Below are 16,365 nucleotides of genomic sequence, written 5' to 3'. Positions count from 1 at the left end.
ATTTCAGTCTGCTCAGCCTAGAGGAAGTAGACAAATTGCTCCTAACTGTGTGCCCTACCACTTGCTCCCTTGACCCGTGCCCTTCATGGCTAATTAAAGCTGGCCACAAGGGGTTTTGAGATGCCTTGCGGGAGATTATCAACAAGTTCATCTTGGAGGGACTGTTCCCTGAGGCACTTAAGAAAGCCGTGGTCTGGCCTCTCTTGAAAAAGCCATCTCTGGACCCGGCCGAATTGGCTAACTATCAGACGGTTTCCAACTTGCCCTATTTGGGCAAGATAATAGAGAGGGCAGTGGCAATTGTGTTACATGGCTTTTTGGATGATGCTTCCATTCTAGACCCCTTCCAGTCCGGCTTTCACCCAGGCCATGGGACGGAGACGGCACTGGTCGCCCTCACGGACTATCTCCGAAAGCATCTGGATCAAGGCGGATCAGCGGTGATGTTGTTGTTGGACCATCAGCTACTGACCCACCACCTCACCAACACTGGAATCCAGGGGCTGGCCTTGCAGTGGTTTGTCTCCTTTCTCCAAGGTCGAGGACAAAGGGTGGCACTGAAGGAACAGCTATCCTGGAGGCACCCACTGGATTGTGGTGTGCCTCAAGGGTCAGTGCTGTCCACGATTATTTTTAATATCTATGTGCACCCCCTTGCACGGAGGCATAAGCTGCTATATCACCAGTATGCGAATGACACCCAGCTCTATCTGTTGTTGGGGGGCCAGTCTGACTCCAAAACAGAAAATCTGAACCAGGTGTTACAAGACGTGCTGGTTGGCTTTGGCTAAGCCAACTGAAATTGAATCCGACACAGACGGAGGTCCTGTGCTTGAGTCGGGGTGGCCCAAGGGTAGAGCTCCCACTCCCAACCTTCAATGGGGCACCATTGGTGCCAGCGCCGGAGGTTAGGAGTCAGGGAGTGCTCCTGGATGTCTCCTTAACTATGGAGGCCCAGGTAGCAGCCACTGCCAAATTGGCCTTTTACCATCTTCGGCTGATAGGCAGTTGGTTCCCTTCCTCGAATGCAACGACTTGGCAACACTGATCCATGCAATGGTTACCTCGAGATTGGACTACTGTAATGTCCTTTACATGGGGCTGCCCTTGTCTCAAATCCGGAAGCTGCAGCTGGTGCAAAATGCCAGGCTTTTGATGGGGCTCTCTACACAGGAGCACATACAGCCTGTGCTAAAGGCATTGCACTGGCTGCCGATAGCATACTGGATTTGTTTCAAGGTGCTGGTTCTTACCTTTAAATCCATTTATGGTCAGGGATGGTACATACCTGGGGGACCACCTTCCCCACATGTCCTCCAGAGAGCACTGTGATCAAGGGCCCAGAACTGTTTGGCCCTCCCAGGTCTTACGGAGGCTAGGCTGTCGGCAACCAGGACCAGGGTTTTCTCGGTGGTGGCTCCGTTCTGGTGGAATGAGCTCCCAGAAGAGATCAGGGTCCTGCAGGATCTCTTAAAGTTCCACAGGGCCTGTAAAACGGAGCTCTTCCACCAGGCTTTTGGGAGCCGCCCCCACCATCAATAATTAACAACTAACAGTGGAATGAGAGAGGGCCCTGGATTCTTGGAATTTCCACCAAAAGCCTAAAGGACATCAACCACCTTAAGGACAATTGGAAACCAAGATTGCAAGCCGACTGTGAGTTGAGAGCATCGAATAACGGCTGCCACCATCAAATTAATGATAACGACTACTAGCAGTTTATTACATTAGATGGTTTTAGAATTGTTTTAATTGTAATTTATGTTTTAATGTAACTTATCTTTTTTATTAAAGACTAACATATGGTAGCTTGTATAAAAACCTTAACATAGAAGACAGTGCTAAACTAATACTTGAGCCAACAAATCTAGATGTAACTAATACTTTAAAATGCATCCAATAGAGCTAATCCATAACTAAAGATTAACATAACAACAGTGGATATAATTTAAAGTAAAAAGCCACATAGAAGAACAAGCCACATGAATTGAGTTAATCTACAGTTAATCTATTAAAGAAGGAAGGTATGAGAAAAGGTCGGTATGCGAAAAATAGGTAATTACTGGAAACCAAATTGAGACAAAAGTGGTGGTATAGGAATCATCATCTGTTTTTATGTAAGCCACCCTGAGCCGGCTCTGGCTGGGAGGGTGGGGTAGAAATTCAATAAATGAATAAATAATAATAAATAAGCATTCTTAGTGGAGAAGCAGTACATAAATGTTTTAAAAAACAATCATGCCACTCTAAGTTCTTCTCAAAGAAAGAGTGATAGTCTTTTATTTGTGTATAAGGATGCAGTTCAGAAGATAAATGTAAGAGTATCAATCTGAAATGACGGCTGACAAAGACAACAACTGACAATGCAGAAGTTACCACCAACAAAATTCTTTATATAATGTACAACTTCTTGACAGATTTTCAATTGAACTATATACACTTGTCAATTTATCTTTCATTCTACATAAATCTGCACAAAAACATTAAAGTATTCATCTTCAGCACAGACAACTGACAAGTTCTATAAGTAAACAATATTTATACCCATTATAGAATATTTTTCTATTCAGAAAAAGATCTGAATCATACTGAACAGTGAGCTGTGACCATTAGCCATTCAAATAAGAAAGACCTTAAGCTTTAAATTCTGATATATTAAGGGTGAATGAGGTTCATCAATCATCAAAGCAATCTGATTTGAACTTAGCCAGAGAACCTGTAGGCACTTTCCTATGTAATCACTTAAAAGATTTGTGGGTGAGGGGAGTTATAAGAAGACAAGAGGTGGACCCGCGATACTCGCGGGGGGGAGGGAGGGAGGCAGAGCGATCGTGGTGGTGCCAGGAATCGTGCGGCAGGGCTGAGGCAGCAGGGCAACGCCTCTCCCGCCCTCGCTTGAACTACCGGCCGGCGGCAGCCCCCTTGCTGCCCCCTCCCCGACGCAGGCCCCCCTAGCGCGCTCAGCCCGCGACGGTCCGGGTCCCCCTCCCCCCGGCCAACTGAGGCGCCCCCGGCCCTGGGCTCCCTTCTCGGCGCTGGCTGGTGGGTGGGCGGGCTCCTCCTCCCTCTTCCTTGCTGGGGGCGGTCCAGGCCACCACCACCCCATATAGGGGGCAGTGTCCAGGCTCTGCGGGCGAGGCTCCATTTTGCAGGATGCTGCGCGGCTGCGGTGAGAGAGGCCCCTCCCCCTCTCCCTCCCCCTCCCTCCCTCTCCCTTTGGCCCCCGCGGGGCGGTGGGGCGGCGGCCCGCCCTGCTCTCCCCCCCCTCGCTCCAAAGCGAGGGGCCCCCTCTCCCTGCTCGCCGCTCGCCTTTCAAACGGCGGCGGCGTTCGCAGAGCGTTCCCTGCGCGTGTGCAGGGGACGCTCTTCCAGTTTCGGGGGGATTTAAACATCCCTCCGAGATTTTTTTTTCCAGGTCGGATTTTTGTGCACACGTGGGGACCGCCCCACGTGTGCCCAAAAATCTCCCTGCCCCCCAGGTGGCCCGGGAACGCGGATTTAGATATCCGCACAGATGGGGCCACTTGGGTATTAGTATAAGGATGGCAAATGCAACTCCCAGACTCAGCAATACAGCTGAGGAAAAGAGCTTTACCCCCACAAAGCCAGCCTAAATGCTACACAGAAATATTTTCATAGGCTTGATACTATGGAAGGACCTAATCTTGTACTTGAAGAAAATTTTATTTGTTGAATGGTGATGGGCAAATGGCTGTCTGGGACCTTTCTATTCCATTTTCCTTCCTCTCCTTATTTTCAATGGTTTTAACTCATTCTTGCAATCTGCTCAGATTGGAAAAATTCTCCCGAGTTGGGAGCTTTTAAAAAAAAAAACCCAGAGTAATATATTTCTGCATAGATGATAAATCCTGCACATCTACCAATGTCTCTACCTCATCCATATTAGTTAGCATACAACTGTCAATTTTACAAACTAGTAGACCTGGGTTCAGATCCCCATTCAGCCATGAAGTTTACTGGCCAGTCACACTTTCTCTCAGCAAAACTTTTTTTCAACAATGAAATTCTTGCCAACACCATCTCAGCAGAAGGTATGGATGGTGTCAGATCTTTTCTGCTTTGCCCTTTTCCCAGCAGCTATTTCCAATCACAATTTTATTCTCAGTGTTGTGGGACCTAGGTGGAGAAATAGCCAGGCATCTCAGTGAGTTGTAAGCAAAAAGAGAAAAACTGCCTTTCCTGCCTCTTTTGTTAAAGGAGCTGCCTCTTCCTCTTCAGTGAAGCTCTGCTGAAAAAGAGGGTGCCCTGCCCCTTCCTCCTACACACTGTAGCCCATCAACCCACACGGTATTTACCACGTACAAATGCCACAATCCCAGGAAACAAATTATACAGGGTCAGAAGGGACTGTTGGGATGAGGGTGCAAGTGGGAAAGATCTGCAGTGTTTTTGCAAGAGTGGATCACTGCATCCAAACCTTTGTCTGGAAGCCTGGATCAGTATCCACTCCAAGAAGTCTTTTATCTCCGACAATGAATAGTTTATAGCTCTGGGGCATCGTTCAATTTAGATTAGTACACTGAGCACAAATGTATTTCACAGCCACTTGCCTCCTTCCATTTTTACCTGCATACAGACGAGAAATATGGCAAACATGATGATTCTTACTGGGATTTTTAAAATCAAGAATTATATAGGGTTGCTAAGCTTTCATCCAAAAATTCCCTTTCATCAATAAGATACCTCACCTGTTTAATCAATAATTTATCATTTTCCGAAGAGAGTCATAGCATTTCCATTTGTCTGGGATATAGAATGGTTCAAAAATGTGAGGGAATGGAGTATCATAACCACAGACTCTTGAAATAGGAGCCTCTAGATTCAAGAAACACTCCTCCTGTTAATGGGGAAAAAAGAGACATTTTCAAATAACATATTTCACATTTTAATACTTGCTGAACTATTCAAATTTGAGCATCTTGGTATTTTAAGCACACAGTTAACAAACAATATTTGTTAACATAAGAATGACCAGGACCCATCAGATGAGATGACTTTTCAAGAAGTTTAGACAGCTTAATGGAAAACGGATCTAATGACCATTAGCAGTAATATCTAAAACAAAACATGCTCCTTTCTGGTTACCTGGTGCAAAGGTCAAGCAGAAGGATGGGTTACTGCCATCATGTTCTGTTTGGGCCTTTGCTGAAGAAAGAATGCTGGACTAGATGGAGCTGGGTCTGACCCAGCAAGGCAATTCATACATTCTTATTCTTAAATCTGAATTGTAGTAAATTGTTTGCAAGATTACTTAGTATATACAAACACTGGCACTAAACAAGACGTATCAATGGAGTGTACATTTCTCATGACACATTCAAACAAGAAGTGTAAATCAAACAGTACATGAGTACTGTACCCTGTAAATGTTCCATATCAAGGAAATGTAATTTCATAAACTTAAGCTGAAAACTGTATAGAAGATGAAGCAACATTTGAAATTAATAAAACAAGCAGTTACTAAGAATTTCTCAGTTACATGGTAATCATTTTCCTTCAAAACTGGTTAAATATAGCATAAAGTTTATTGTTCTTGATGGCACAAGTACATTTCTTTTTTGTAGTCTTAAGAACCAACCAGAAACTATTGTATAATTTTATCTATAAAACTAAACAGGTTTTACTAAGTTTCCTTACACTTTCACCCTCAGGTGTGAATCTGATCTGTTTATGTGGTAAATGTTTTCCCATGTGTGATTATTAAACTGATGGATGTATCCATAAGATCTCCACTTCTCTTTCAAGGTACATCTGGGACAGAATGTAGGAGGAGAGACTGGATCAATTTTTAAAAAAAATTGAATATTCATTATGTACTGGGGTTTCTGTTAAACCACTAGAAGACTGCTTCTCTCTGCTCCCTGGCTTTAAGATGGCACAGATTTAATGAAATTGGAGACAGAAAGAAAGGAGACTGTATGACTCCCAAAAAAGAGAAACAGTAAAAAAAATGGAACAGACCACGACTGACAGGAAGGGAGGAAGAAACAGAATAACACAACACAAGTAGGAAGGAGATAGCAAAATATGTAAATAACATTGTCAAACTACTTCCCAGGGAATTAAACATGTGGGTTGATGCAAGATCAATGTATAAAATAACTCCTTACTTATTGGAGGAAAGGTATGTGATTGATACATGCAGATCTTTTGACTTTAAAGTGACAGAAGGGGCAAAACTTCCCCATTCTGACCTGTGAAGGTATGCAGTGAAGCCTCTTATGCTACACTGATGGCTGCTAGCCAGATCTGAGACGCCTCCTTGCAAAGAGAGAGATCCCATACTGTCCTGTTTATGTAAAACATGGCTGTTGTATTGTCTACAAGGACCTTCTTCCCTTGAAGGAGCTCTGAAAGAAATGTAATGGCATATCTGATTGCTCTCATCCCCAAAAGGTTAATGTAAAGGGACGATTCCCAGTTCAACCACAGGCCTTTGATGGCAAACCCTTCACAGGGCACCCCCAACCCCATGAGGAAGGCATAAGTGAAAACCTGCATGTCATGCTCCCAGGGCCCAAAAACCATATCCTTGGTTAGATTGGCCTTGGAGACCCACCAATGAAAGGACTGTAGTACCTTCCTAGGGATGGAGAGTTTGTGGGACAGAAGGGGTCCACATTTATGCGAAAAACTCTGAGGAAACAATTTTGTAGTTCTCTCATCCTGAGCCTGGCATAGGGTACTGTGACAGTAGCTGCAGCCATTATTCCTAGCAGCTTCTGAATATTCAACTGCCCTCTGAAAATGGTTGGCTATGAAGCAAGATACCAGGGATTGAATAGTGTGGTATGTGACCTGTGGAAGAAAGACGTTTCCCTGGATAGCATCTAGACTTGTCCCTTGGACTAAGATGAGACATCTCAAAATTAAAAGGCCAAGATGTGTCAAAGTTTGGACTGCCAAACCAACTGAGGGCTGTAACTCTTATGTGGATAGTGCTACAAACAACCAGTCATCTAAGCAGGGATACACTACACATTCTTTCAATCTAAGATGAGCAATGACTGAGGATATGTACTTAGAGAACAACCTGGGGTCCACTGTCAGACTGAATGGTAGGATGCAGTACTCAAAAGCAGGAGGACCCTCACTGGGATCCGAGAAACCTCCTGCAAGACTTGTGAAAAGCTATGTGAAACCACACCACCAGTGTTAAGAGTATGTCCTGTAGAGATACCATCCTGAATTTGGCCACCCTAAGGGATCTGCTCAAGACTCTCAAATCTAAAATTGGGTGGGAGCCTCCACACTTCTGTGAGTATCTGAGCCAGTTTGGTATCTGAGCCAGTTTGGCGTAGTGGTTAAGTGCACAGACTCTAATCTGGGAGTTTGATTCCCCACTCCTCAACCTGCACCTGCTGGATGACCTTGGGCAAGCCATAGTTCTGTCAGAGCTGTTCTTGAAAAAGAGCAGCTTCTGTCAGAGCTCTCTCAGCCCCATCTACCTCACAGGGTAGCTGTTGTGGGGAGGGGAAGGGAAAGGAGTTTGTAAGCCGCTCTGAGACTCCCTTGGGTAGTGAAGGGCAGGGTATAAATCCAACCTCTTCTTCTTCTTTTATGAGGAGGAATCTGGAGAAAAACCCATCCTGGGTACCTGCTAGCAAAATCTGTCTAACAACCCCCTTAGCCAATCGGCTGACCTCCTCCTTGAGTAATGGTGGAGGGTCGGTGAACAATGATCAGGGATGGTTGTATCAGGGCAGGGAGTTGAATTCCAGAAAATAACCATGACACACTGTAGAGATAACCCAACAGTCTTCAGTAATTACCAACCAACTGGAAACAAAATGTGACAAACGGTTGTCAAAACGTATTAGACCAGTTAGTCATACAAAAGACTTTCCTTTTCCCAGTTTGCTCCCTAGGAGGACTAGACTGAGGTTTCTCCCAATGCTTATGCTGATTCTTCCTGCTCTGTGGGCCCTGCAGATAGGGAGGGCAATAGGTCTGGTAGTGCTGTTGGGCTGGCTGATAGCAGTATGGCCTATAAAATTGACCTGAATACCGTGGGAAGTACCTCAGTTTGCCTGAGGAAGCTGGAGGGGCAGTCAGGCCAAGAGATCTTGCTGTCAGCTTGTCCTTCCACATCTGCTCTAGAGCAGAATCAGTTTGGCTGCTGACAAGTCTTTGCCCTAGAAGGGCATGTCCTTGACCTTGGATTTGGTGCCTGTAGATGGGCAAATGATCTCAACTATGAGTGGCATCACAGGACACTGTTGGATGCCATGGCCCTGGAGAAACAGTTAAAGGCATGCCTTCAGGAGTTTAGCTGTTGTTTACCTAGACAGATTCCTTCAGAGTTAATCACTTTGGCCAAAGCCTATTTGTCCTTAGGGAGGATATCGACATATTGGCTCATTCGCTCCCACGGGAGCCTCTAATACCTTCCCATAACAGCCATAAAATTGCCCACTCAGGCTCATCACTCCTGATGCACAGATTTTTTTGCCAAGGACATCTAATTTACACCCCTCTTTGTCCAGATGTGAAGCATAGGACCACGCACATTGCCTAGAGTGCAAGATTTCCACAGTTATTGAGCTTGCTGTGGGATGTTGCACGAGGAATTCACACCCATTATTTTTTACTCTATAAAGGTTGTCTAGCTTCTTTGCAACTGGAGGTGTGGATGCAGGCTTAGTCCACACATTCTTGGCCATGTCCAGGAACCCCTGGAGCACGGGGAAGGCAATCAGTCCCATGGTATCAGTGTATAGGACTTGTCAGCGGGTTTCAGATGTGATGACATGACATTGAGATCCAATGCCTTTGCCATACACAGCAGCTGTTCAGTGTATATTTGCAGGTCCCCCAGTAGGTGATACTGGGAACCTATGATGTCACCAGGAGGTTTGATAGAAGGGGTGTTGGAGTTGATGTCAGATCCATAGCTGGTCAGTTCTTTGGGGTCAGATTCATATTGATCAGACATAGGTGAAGGACCTTGAATGCCTATCGACACCAAGGGAAGGTTCTGATGGTGGATGGAGGAATGGTCCACAGAGGCTATTGTCAAGTAGCTTGAGAGTCCCAATGACTCCATGGGGAAGGACACCAAGGGAACCAGGGTGCATACTGAGATTCCCATGAAAAACTAGATGAAGGTTGGCCAGAAGAATGTCCCACTGGGACAAGGTCTGCCCATGTCAGTGCTGTCTAAAGGAACCAAAACCTCTCTCATTATCTGACCAATAGATCCAAGTGGACGGAGGTGGAGTCTTCGGCTTCAATGTAGGCTGTTGAAGGTGGTGACTGGCATTGAAGGGGAGATGGCAGCCTTTTCATTTGATCTTGCCATAAGCAGGATGAGTTTGTTCTTGGTGTTTTAATTCCATCCCATGGGAACAGGCACAGACTAGTAGACTATTTCTCAGTCTTCCTGTAGTTCAGTAGGATACGGCAAAGGCAAAATTTTGGGATGGGGAGGTTTACCTCTCTCAAGTATATTTATAGTCCTCCAGATAACCATGCTCAACTAGAACTTAAACTTGGGATTTTCTAGTGAAACTGACTACTTAGTATCTTTTCTCTGCAGCTGGTCATGGCTTGATCCAGATCAGTTCTAGTTTTGAGGTCGTTTATTCATGCAGTCACAGCACATCCCACCAAGCCTACATGACGTCACCATTCCAATATGTCTCCACTTTGGTTTATTTTTACTTCCACTTGTTTTCTAATTTTGTAATTGCAGACTTTTTGCACCGTTTATTAGATGTTACACTGCTTGACTTTCTGTTCCATAATCCACCCTGAATCTCTGTGAGAAAGGAATTTATAAAATAAATACACTGTACTGAACACAACACATTCTTCTGAATGAATACTTCCACCTAATGTTTGAGGAGAAACCTAACAGACCAAGTGATATGAATAGTTTTGCATTACAGCAAAGATTTCAGATAGGTAACTGCAGCAGAGAGTTCTTTTTAAAAAGCAATTACTCTAGAAGGCTAAAAACCAAAGCATGACAGGCAGAAAACAAAATATATCATGGAACTAATATATGGTGCACAGAGATGTAGACATTTTTCCAGTGCTTTATTTGTCTGCAGAAAGATGCCATTGCTAAAAATTCACTGTTTCAAAGAACTAACAATAATGGACAGATTCCACTACCAACACAATATTGGATAAGCTTGGCAGTTTCAAAGTTATCATTGTTTTTAAAATGATTTTCCTTAAGAACTGTGTGAGACTAAACATTTAATTGATCTGAAAACAGGGGCAGGGAATAAAGCCACAAATACATATAATAATCTAAACTTTAAAAATCAAGTTGCACAGTTCAAATCAAACTCAAAGCTAAAATCTTTTTTATATGTCTCTTCTCACATGGGAAAATATACAACATAATCATCAATATGATGTGGAACTAGCAAGGAATGCAAATTATGTTTTCTGAGTGCCCAGAAACTAAGGTGCTTCACAGTTTCTTCCATGGAAGAGAATTAAATTCTGTTGAAATAAATGAGTGGACAACCAACATTCAAGCTACATTATATACAGTTCTTTGGTTATGCTAGTGCATCATCACTTTTCAGTGTCTTCAGGTTTCTTCTTAAATTATTTAAAGGACGTACATACTATTCTGCCTTCCAATTTCACAAGTGTTAATCAAAAGAAATTCTATGCAAAATTTTGAATTAATTTGAATGCAGCATTTAAACCCCATTTGAATTTTTCCATGGTCAAATATAGTTCAGGTTGTGGGTTTTTTTGCTGTTTAACATAGGGTACTTCTAAAATTTATTTTCTATTTATAAGTCAAAACAAACATGCTTGGTTAGATCATGCTCTATTTTGGGCAATGAAAAACTTTCCAGATTTTTTTCTAGTCCAATGTTCCACAAAAACCCAGAACAGCCTCATTTAGAATATAAAAAACAGGACCTACAAGGAACTTGCGGGGAGGAGGCATACAATTCATTCTCCCTTTACTTCCTCACCTCTCGCCCACACATTCTCTTAGGCCCCGGGCACACGGGAGGCTTTGATCTGTGAGAGGGACGGATCGGGGGCGCAGCAAGCAGGCGCTATCCCACAGCAACATCTGGGAAGTAGTGCACACCCGTCCCCAATCCGTCTCTTCCGGCCGAAGATGCGGATTAAAAAAAACCCTACAAAACACTACTACTTACCTGAAAATCCGCAGCAGGGCCCCCGGGCATCTGATTGTGCCGGGGAGCAACTGCGCGGCGGCTCGGGGGATCTGTCTGATCCCACCACCGCGTGTCTCTTTTGATGCAGCTCAAAAAATCCGCACTTCAGCCGCACCTTTCCTCCCAGTGTGACAGGGGCCAAAGTCACTCTTCTGTTAGTTTCCCCTCTCTCAGCCAACTAAAATACAGAAATATACAAACAACATGTCAAACTCTGCTTCGTATGCCATAGTTCACGCCCACCCAGTTAGGAGGGGTGGTGATGACACGCAGCCAGGTGAAGGGAGGGCCTCCCTCAGGGATGGAGCCTTGGGTTGAGAAATTCAAGTCCGCTCTGACAGAGGCTGATAAAGCAGACACTGAGAATGAAGGGACTTTGACACAGAGAGAGTATGGCTGTTGGTACCACCCAAATAAACTGTTTGTTCCAGAATCCTTATGGGTGAAAATTCTTTCAATGGGGCATGATAACAAACTGGCTGGACACTTTGGATATCTTAAAACCCTGAACCTTATTCAAAGATAATTCTGGTGGCCCCACATGAGGGGGGACATTTCAAAGTATGTAGCCTCTTGCAAGACATGCTTAATAAGCAAGGAACAGGTGAGGAAACCCGCAGGACTATTGCAGACACTAGAAACTCCGGACTAGCCTTGGTCCGTCACCTCTATGGATTTTATCAGACTTGCCCCCAAGCCATAAGCAAACTGTGATTTGGGTGGTGGTTGACCTGTTTTCCAAACAAGTGCATTTTATTCCATGTGAACAGTTGCCAACTGCCCAGAAGTTGGCCCAGCTGTTCATGCAACACGTAGTCAGGCTCCATGCTTTGCCCCACAAAATAATTTCAGATTGGGGTTTACAGTTTGTGGCCGGGTTCTGGAAGGAGTTATTACAGCTGCTGGGGGTGGAGCAGGGACTAAACAGTGCTTACTGCCAGAAACCGATGGGCAAACAGAGAGAACAAACCAAACGTTAGGACAATTTTTGAGATCCTTTATAAACCATCAGCAAAATGATTGGGTAGACCTGCTCCTGTTTGCAGAGTACAGCTATAACAACTCGGTGCACAGCTCAATAGGCATGTCCCTGTTTAAAGCAGTACATAGATACGAGGGGGGCTCCCCACTTAGGACCCCGAGGACCCAAGGCCAAGGAATGCCCAGACATGGTGGACTAAAGTGACCCAAGGGTGTTCAAACCTCCAGCAAACTCTAAAGCAAAAGAGGATTATAAGCATTATGCTGACAAAAGGGAGGGGCCCCAAATGGGAAATAAAGCCAGGAGACTCAGTGTATATTTCCACAAGAAATCTGAAGGGACTGCAACCAGGGAAAAAACTGGGGTGGAAATATGTGGGGCCTTTCAAAGTTGTGCACCTCATTAATAAAGTGACTGTTGAAGTTGAACTGCCCAAAGGTTTACAGCATGTCCACCCTGTTTTCTATTTTTCTATTTTAGTCTCCTGAAGAAAGATCCTAGACCCTCGAAATGGAAACCTCCTCCTCCAGCTCCTCCTCCCTCATCAAGAAGTGGAGGACATTCTAGATTCTAAAATTAAATGGGACCAACTGTATTTTTTCATTAAATGGAAGGACTTTGATCCGAGTCATAATGAATGAGTGGAAGCTAAGAATGTCAATGCTGCAAAATTAGTGCACGCTTCTCATAAGCGGCACCCCCTCAAGCCGGGAGGGTGAATGGGCTTGGGGAGGGGTAGAATGTCAAACTCTGCTTTGTTTGCCATAGCTATGGGGGGAAGGGGAATCCCTGAGGGGTGTGTGTGTGACTATGAGAGTGGCACCATTGCAGCGATAGCCTCTCCCAAGACATGCCTCTCCACAGAGACGACCTTGAAGCAAACTCTGTGCTGGCCTCGCTGTCTTAGCATCTACGCCACCTGTAATTTCTCAGTCCCATTATCTAACAGCTTAGGCAGAACGGCTAAGTGAAACAATTGGATGAAGGGGGGGGGGGGGGCTTACATTTGAACTGTATATATCTAAAGAGATTACTGCCAAAAACCTCAGTTCTGACTCGGTTCTGTTCTAACCTGAATCATGCTGATATCTCAATAAACAAATCACTGTCAAAGAGAGTCTTGTTGGGAGTCTCTTGACCAGGAGTCTGACACAACATTGAAAACATGGGCGGGATGCAGGAATCACTGAGGGAATGCCAAATTAAAACAGAAGTCTTCACCACTGGCAGAAGACAGCAACAGAAGGGGTCAGACAGATCTTCCTTGGGACAGTTTTTGGTACCACAACCGAGAAGGCCCTCTCCCAGGTTGCCACTCACCTCATCTCAGAAGGCAGGTATACCCGAAGCAGGGCCTCCAAAGATGTCTTTAGTGTTTAAGTGGGATCATATGGGAATAGACGGTCCTTCAGGGAAGTTGTCTCCAAACCATATATGGAATTGAAGGCAAACCCCAGCAATTTGAATTATGCCTGTAAGCAAATTGGGGGCCAGTGTATACCTTCAATGCAGGCCCAGGTCACAAATACTGCCAGATCTGCCTTTTATCATCTTTACTTGGTCAGGTAGTTGGTTCCATATCTCTCCCCTGCAACTTGGCTATGGTAATCCCTGCAATGGTCGACTCTAGACTGGATTACTGCAATTAGCTCTATGCAGGGCTGCCCTTGAATCTGACCTGGTTGGTACAAAACACAGCAACATGCCTCCTGTCTGGGATGTCCGTGCAGGTGCCCATACAGCCAGTGCTTTGCCAGCTGCATTGGCTGCCAATTGTATATTGGATTAAGTTCAAGGTTATGGCATTAACCATTAAAGCCCTATGCGGTCAGGGGCCAACGTATCTGCAGGATTGTCTCTCCCAATATGTTCCCTGAAGATCTTTATGCTCGGCTGAACAACACCTATTGGTAATCCCCAGCCCAAGGGACATCAGTCTAACCTAAACAAGAGCCAGAGCATTTTTGGCTCTGGCTCCAGCCTAGTGGAACACACTCCCAGCTGAGCTCAGGACTCTGTAGGAATTATTAGAATTCCACAGGGCCAGTAAAACAGAGCTGGTTCTCCAGGTCTTTGGCTGAGGCGGTGGGTGTCTCATTACATCTGGCCTTTCTTGCTCCAACCAAGCCCCTTTCCCAGCCAGCCAGGCTAATTATGATACCAACTTGTATTATTAATGGGGGACTGGGCTCAATCACTATCTCGATGGCCCATTCTGGAGATACAGTTACACACACCCTATGGTATGCCATCAGGTAGTTTAAGTGGGGTTTTAGTTTTTTACTTAAATTATATGGAATTGTTTTTATATTGTATATATTTATATTATAACTCGCCCTGAGCTTGTTTGCAGGAGAGAGAGGGATAAAAATTGCATAAATAAATAAATAAGTGTAGATGGACTAAAACTGAAAAAATCTGAAAACTAATTTATGTTAAGTATTTCTACAAAAACAGAAATGTAGACAAGAAGCCAAAATTGAAAATAACTCTGTTTTGCAAAACTCATTGTCAGCCTTAATCTTAGAAAGTACTATTTTAAAAAATGGCTTGTATCCTTCTACTCTGCCTCAGCTAGAGGTACCACACTGGGCGCGAAAATCCGTTGAAAAGAGCTTGCTACAGCACCGATCGATCCAGTGCGTGCACGCTAGATCCCATGGGTATGAAGCACAGAGACCACGTCGAAGATTAGTAATTGTCAGTCTTTGAAAGGAATACTTGTAATCAATGCTCCCTCTAAGCTGTGGAGTCTTGTGAGCAGAAATTCAACTTTGTGAGTTACTGTTATAAAAGTTGTGAGTGAGCAATTTGGCTACTGCATAAATCAGTTTGCTTTGGAGCCATCCTTCCTGAGCGAAGACAAAATGTGTGAGGCAGAGGCTAAAAAACTGTGAGCTAGCTCACACTAACTCAGCTTACAGGGAACACTGCTTGTAATGGTCACTAGGCAAAAAGACCTTACAACATCAGACGGTCAAATCAGAAGACAGAATTTGGAACTCAGCATTCAGATCGGATGGGTGTGTGGCAGTGTGGAAGAGTCATGCCCGCTTCAACATAAGCTCCACAAACAAAGCTAATTCAAATAAGCAGAAGTGCTGGGAATGCACTGAAAAGTCACAGTAAAATTTGCAGTTGTTTCACATGCAGTAAATAAAAGCATCCAAGATGCCTTGCTTCATTCAAAAGTTATAATTAAGAGGTTAGAGAAGTCTTCTACATGGTGAAGTCCATAATACCTTAGCAGTATTTAACTCTTGTAAAGCTACAGTTAATCATAAATTTCTGCCCGTCTCGTGCGTTAGTCATCAAATTTACTTATCAAGCAGAAATTTGCCATGAAAATGACTAGCAATTATTTTAGAAACTAGCGCTTGTACCATAGTATAGTCTGAATATTAAAATGTTTGATAATTTACATCATGGGGTATCTTCTAAATTTAATCTAACCTCATAAACAATGGCACAGGACAGAAACTGTATGAATGTTGACACCAAATCTTTCAGCAGGGGAAAGTTTTATGCACAACTATAGTTATGGCATTTTAAAATGAAATGAAATGTGATACTACGAGCTTCTCTTTAGTAACACACCATTCAGTGCTAGCCACCCAAGGGGCCTTCCAGGATTTAATTGTAGAAACTTGGGCTTGCAGATAGCTCCTTTGTGTGACAATACAGAACAGTACAAGTTTGGCTGTATGTGGATGAGCAGCCAATCTTTAAACACTTTAGGATTCATATATTTTAGCTTTCCAATAAAAGCACAGAGCTTTCAAATTATTTTATTTTTTCAAGTCCACCATATGAGTTGTCCTTGGACTCTCACATGTGCAAGCTGCTTCTTGTATTCCTTTCAGATTTCACTGGTGTTGGCCCTGCTGCAATAAATTATAAGACTTCCACCTTGAATTAAGGTGATAATTATAAGCAAAATGTTCAAAATGTTAGGTACCTCCGAACTGCGTGGAGCAATATTTTGAAAGAAGCATAATGGTACGTGTTACATGCACAGAATACCACTTGCATGAATTGTTCAACTATTTTTTTCTTGCATTGTCTATGATGCAGTATACTTCATAGAAGAGATATCTGGATATTCCTCAATTTATATGCAGTATTAGGTAATTTATATTATTTATCAATAAACTTAGCCATGGCAGAAACAATAAAAATGAAATAAATCTAAAAATCTTT

The 16,365-nt window shown here is 43.8% G+C and overlaps 1 protein-coding gene across 5 annotated transcripts in view; it reads right to left on the bottom strand.

Moving 5' to 3' along the window:
* BCKDHB (branched chain keto acid dehydrogenase E1, beta polypeptide) overlaps nucleotides 1-16,365 on the bottom strand; it is an 88,266-nt gene that overhangs the window by 19,635 nt on the left and 52,266 nt on the right. For 2 of the 5 annotated variants that reach the window (XM_015410058.1, XM_015410056.1), the window contains exon 10: nucleotides 4,710-4,858. In XM_015410058.1, the coding sequence (XP_015265544.1) occupies nucleotides 4,718-4,858 (141 nt within the window). In that variant the 3' untranslated portion in view covers nucleotides 4,710-4,717. Of the gene's footprint in view, nucleotides 1-3,506; nucleotides 4,859-16,365 lie in introns of those variants that run through there. The other 3 variants (XM_015410054.1, XM_015410057.1, XM_015410053.1) reach the window with 3 other exon arrangements.

The sequence above is a fragment of the Gekko japonicus genome, unplaced genomic scaffold, assembly GCF_001447785.1.
Source record: "Gekko japonicus isolate JY-2015 unplaced genomic scaffold, Gekko_japonicus_V1.1 scaffold311, whole genome shotgun sequence".
Classification (NCBI taxonomy): Eukaryota; Metazoa; Chordata; class Lepidosauria; order Squamata; family Gekkonidae; genus Gekko; species Gekko japonicus.
The sequence above is the reverse complement of the archived record's forward strand: the minus strand, read 5'-3'. Positions and strand labels throughout refer to the sequence as shown.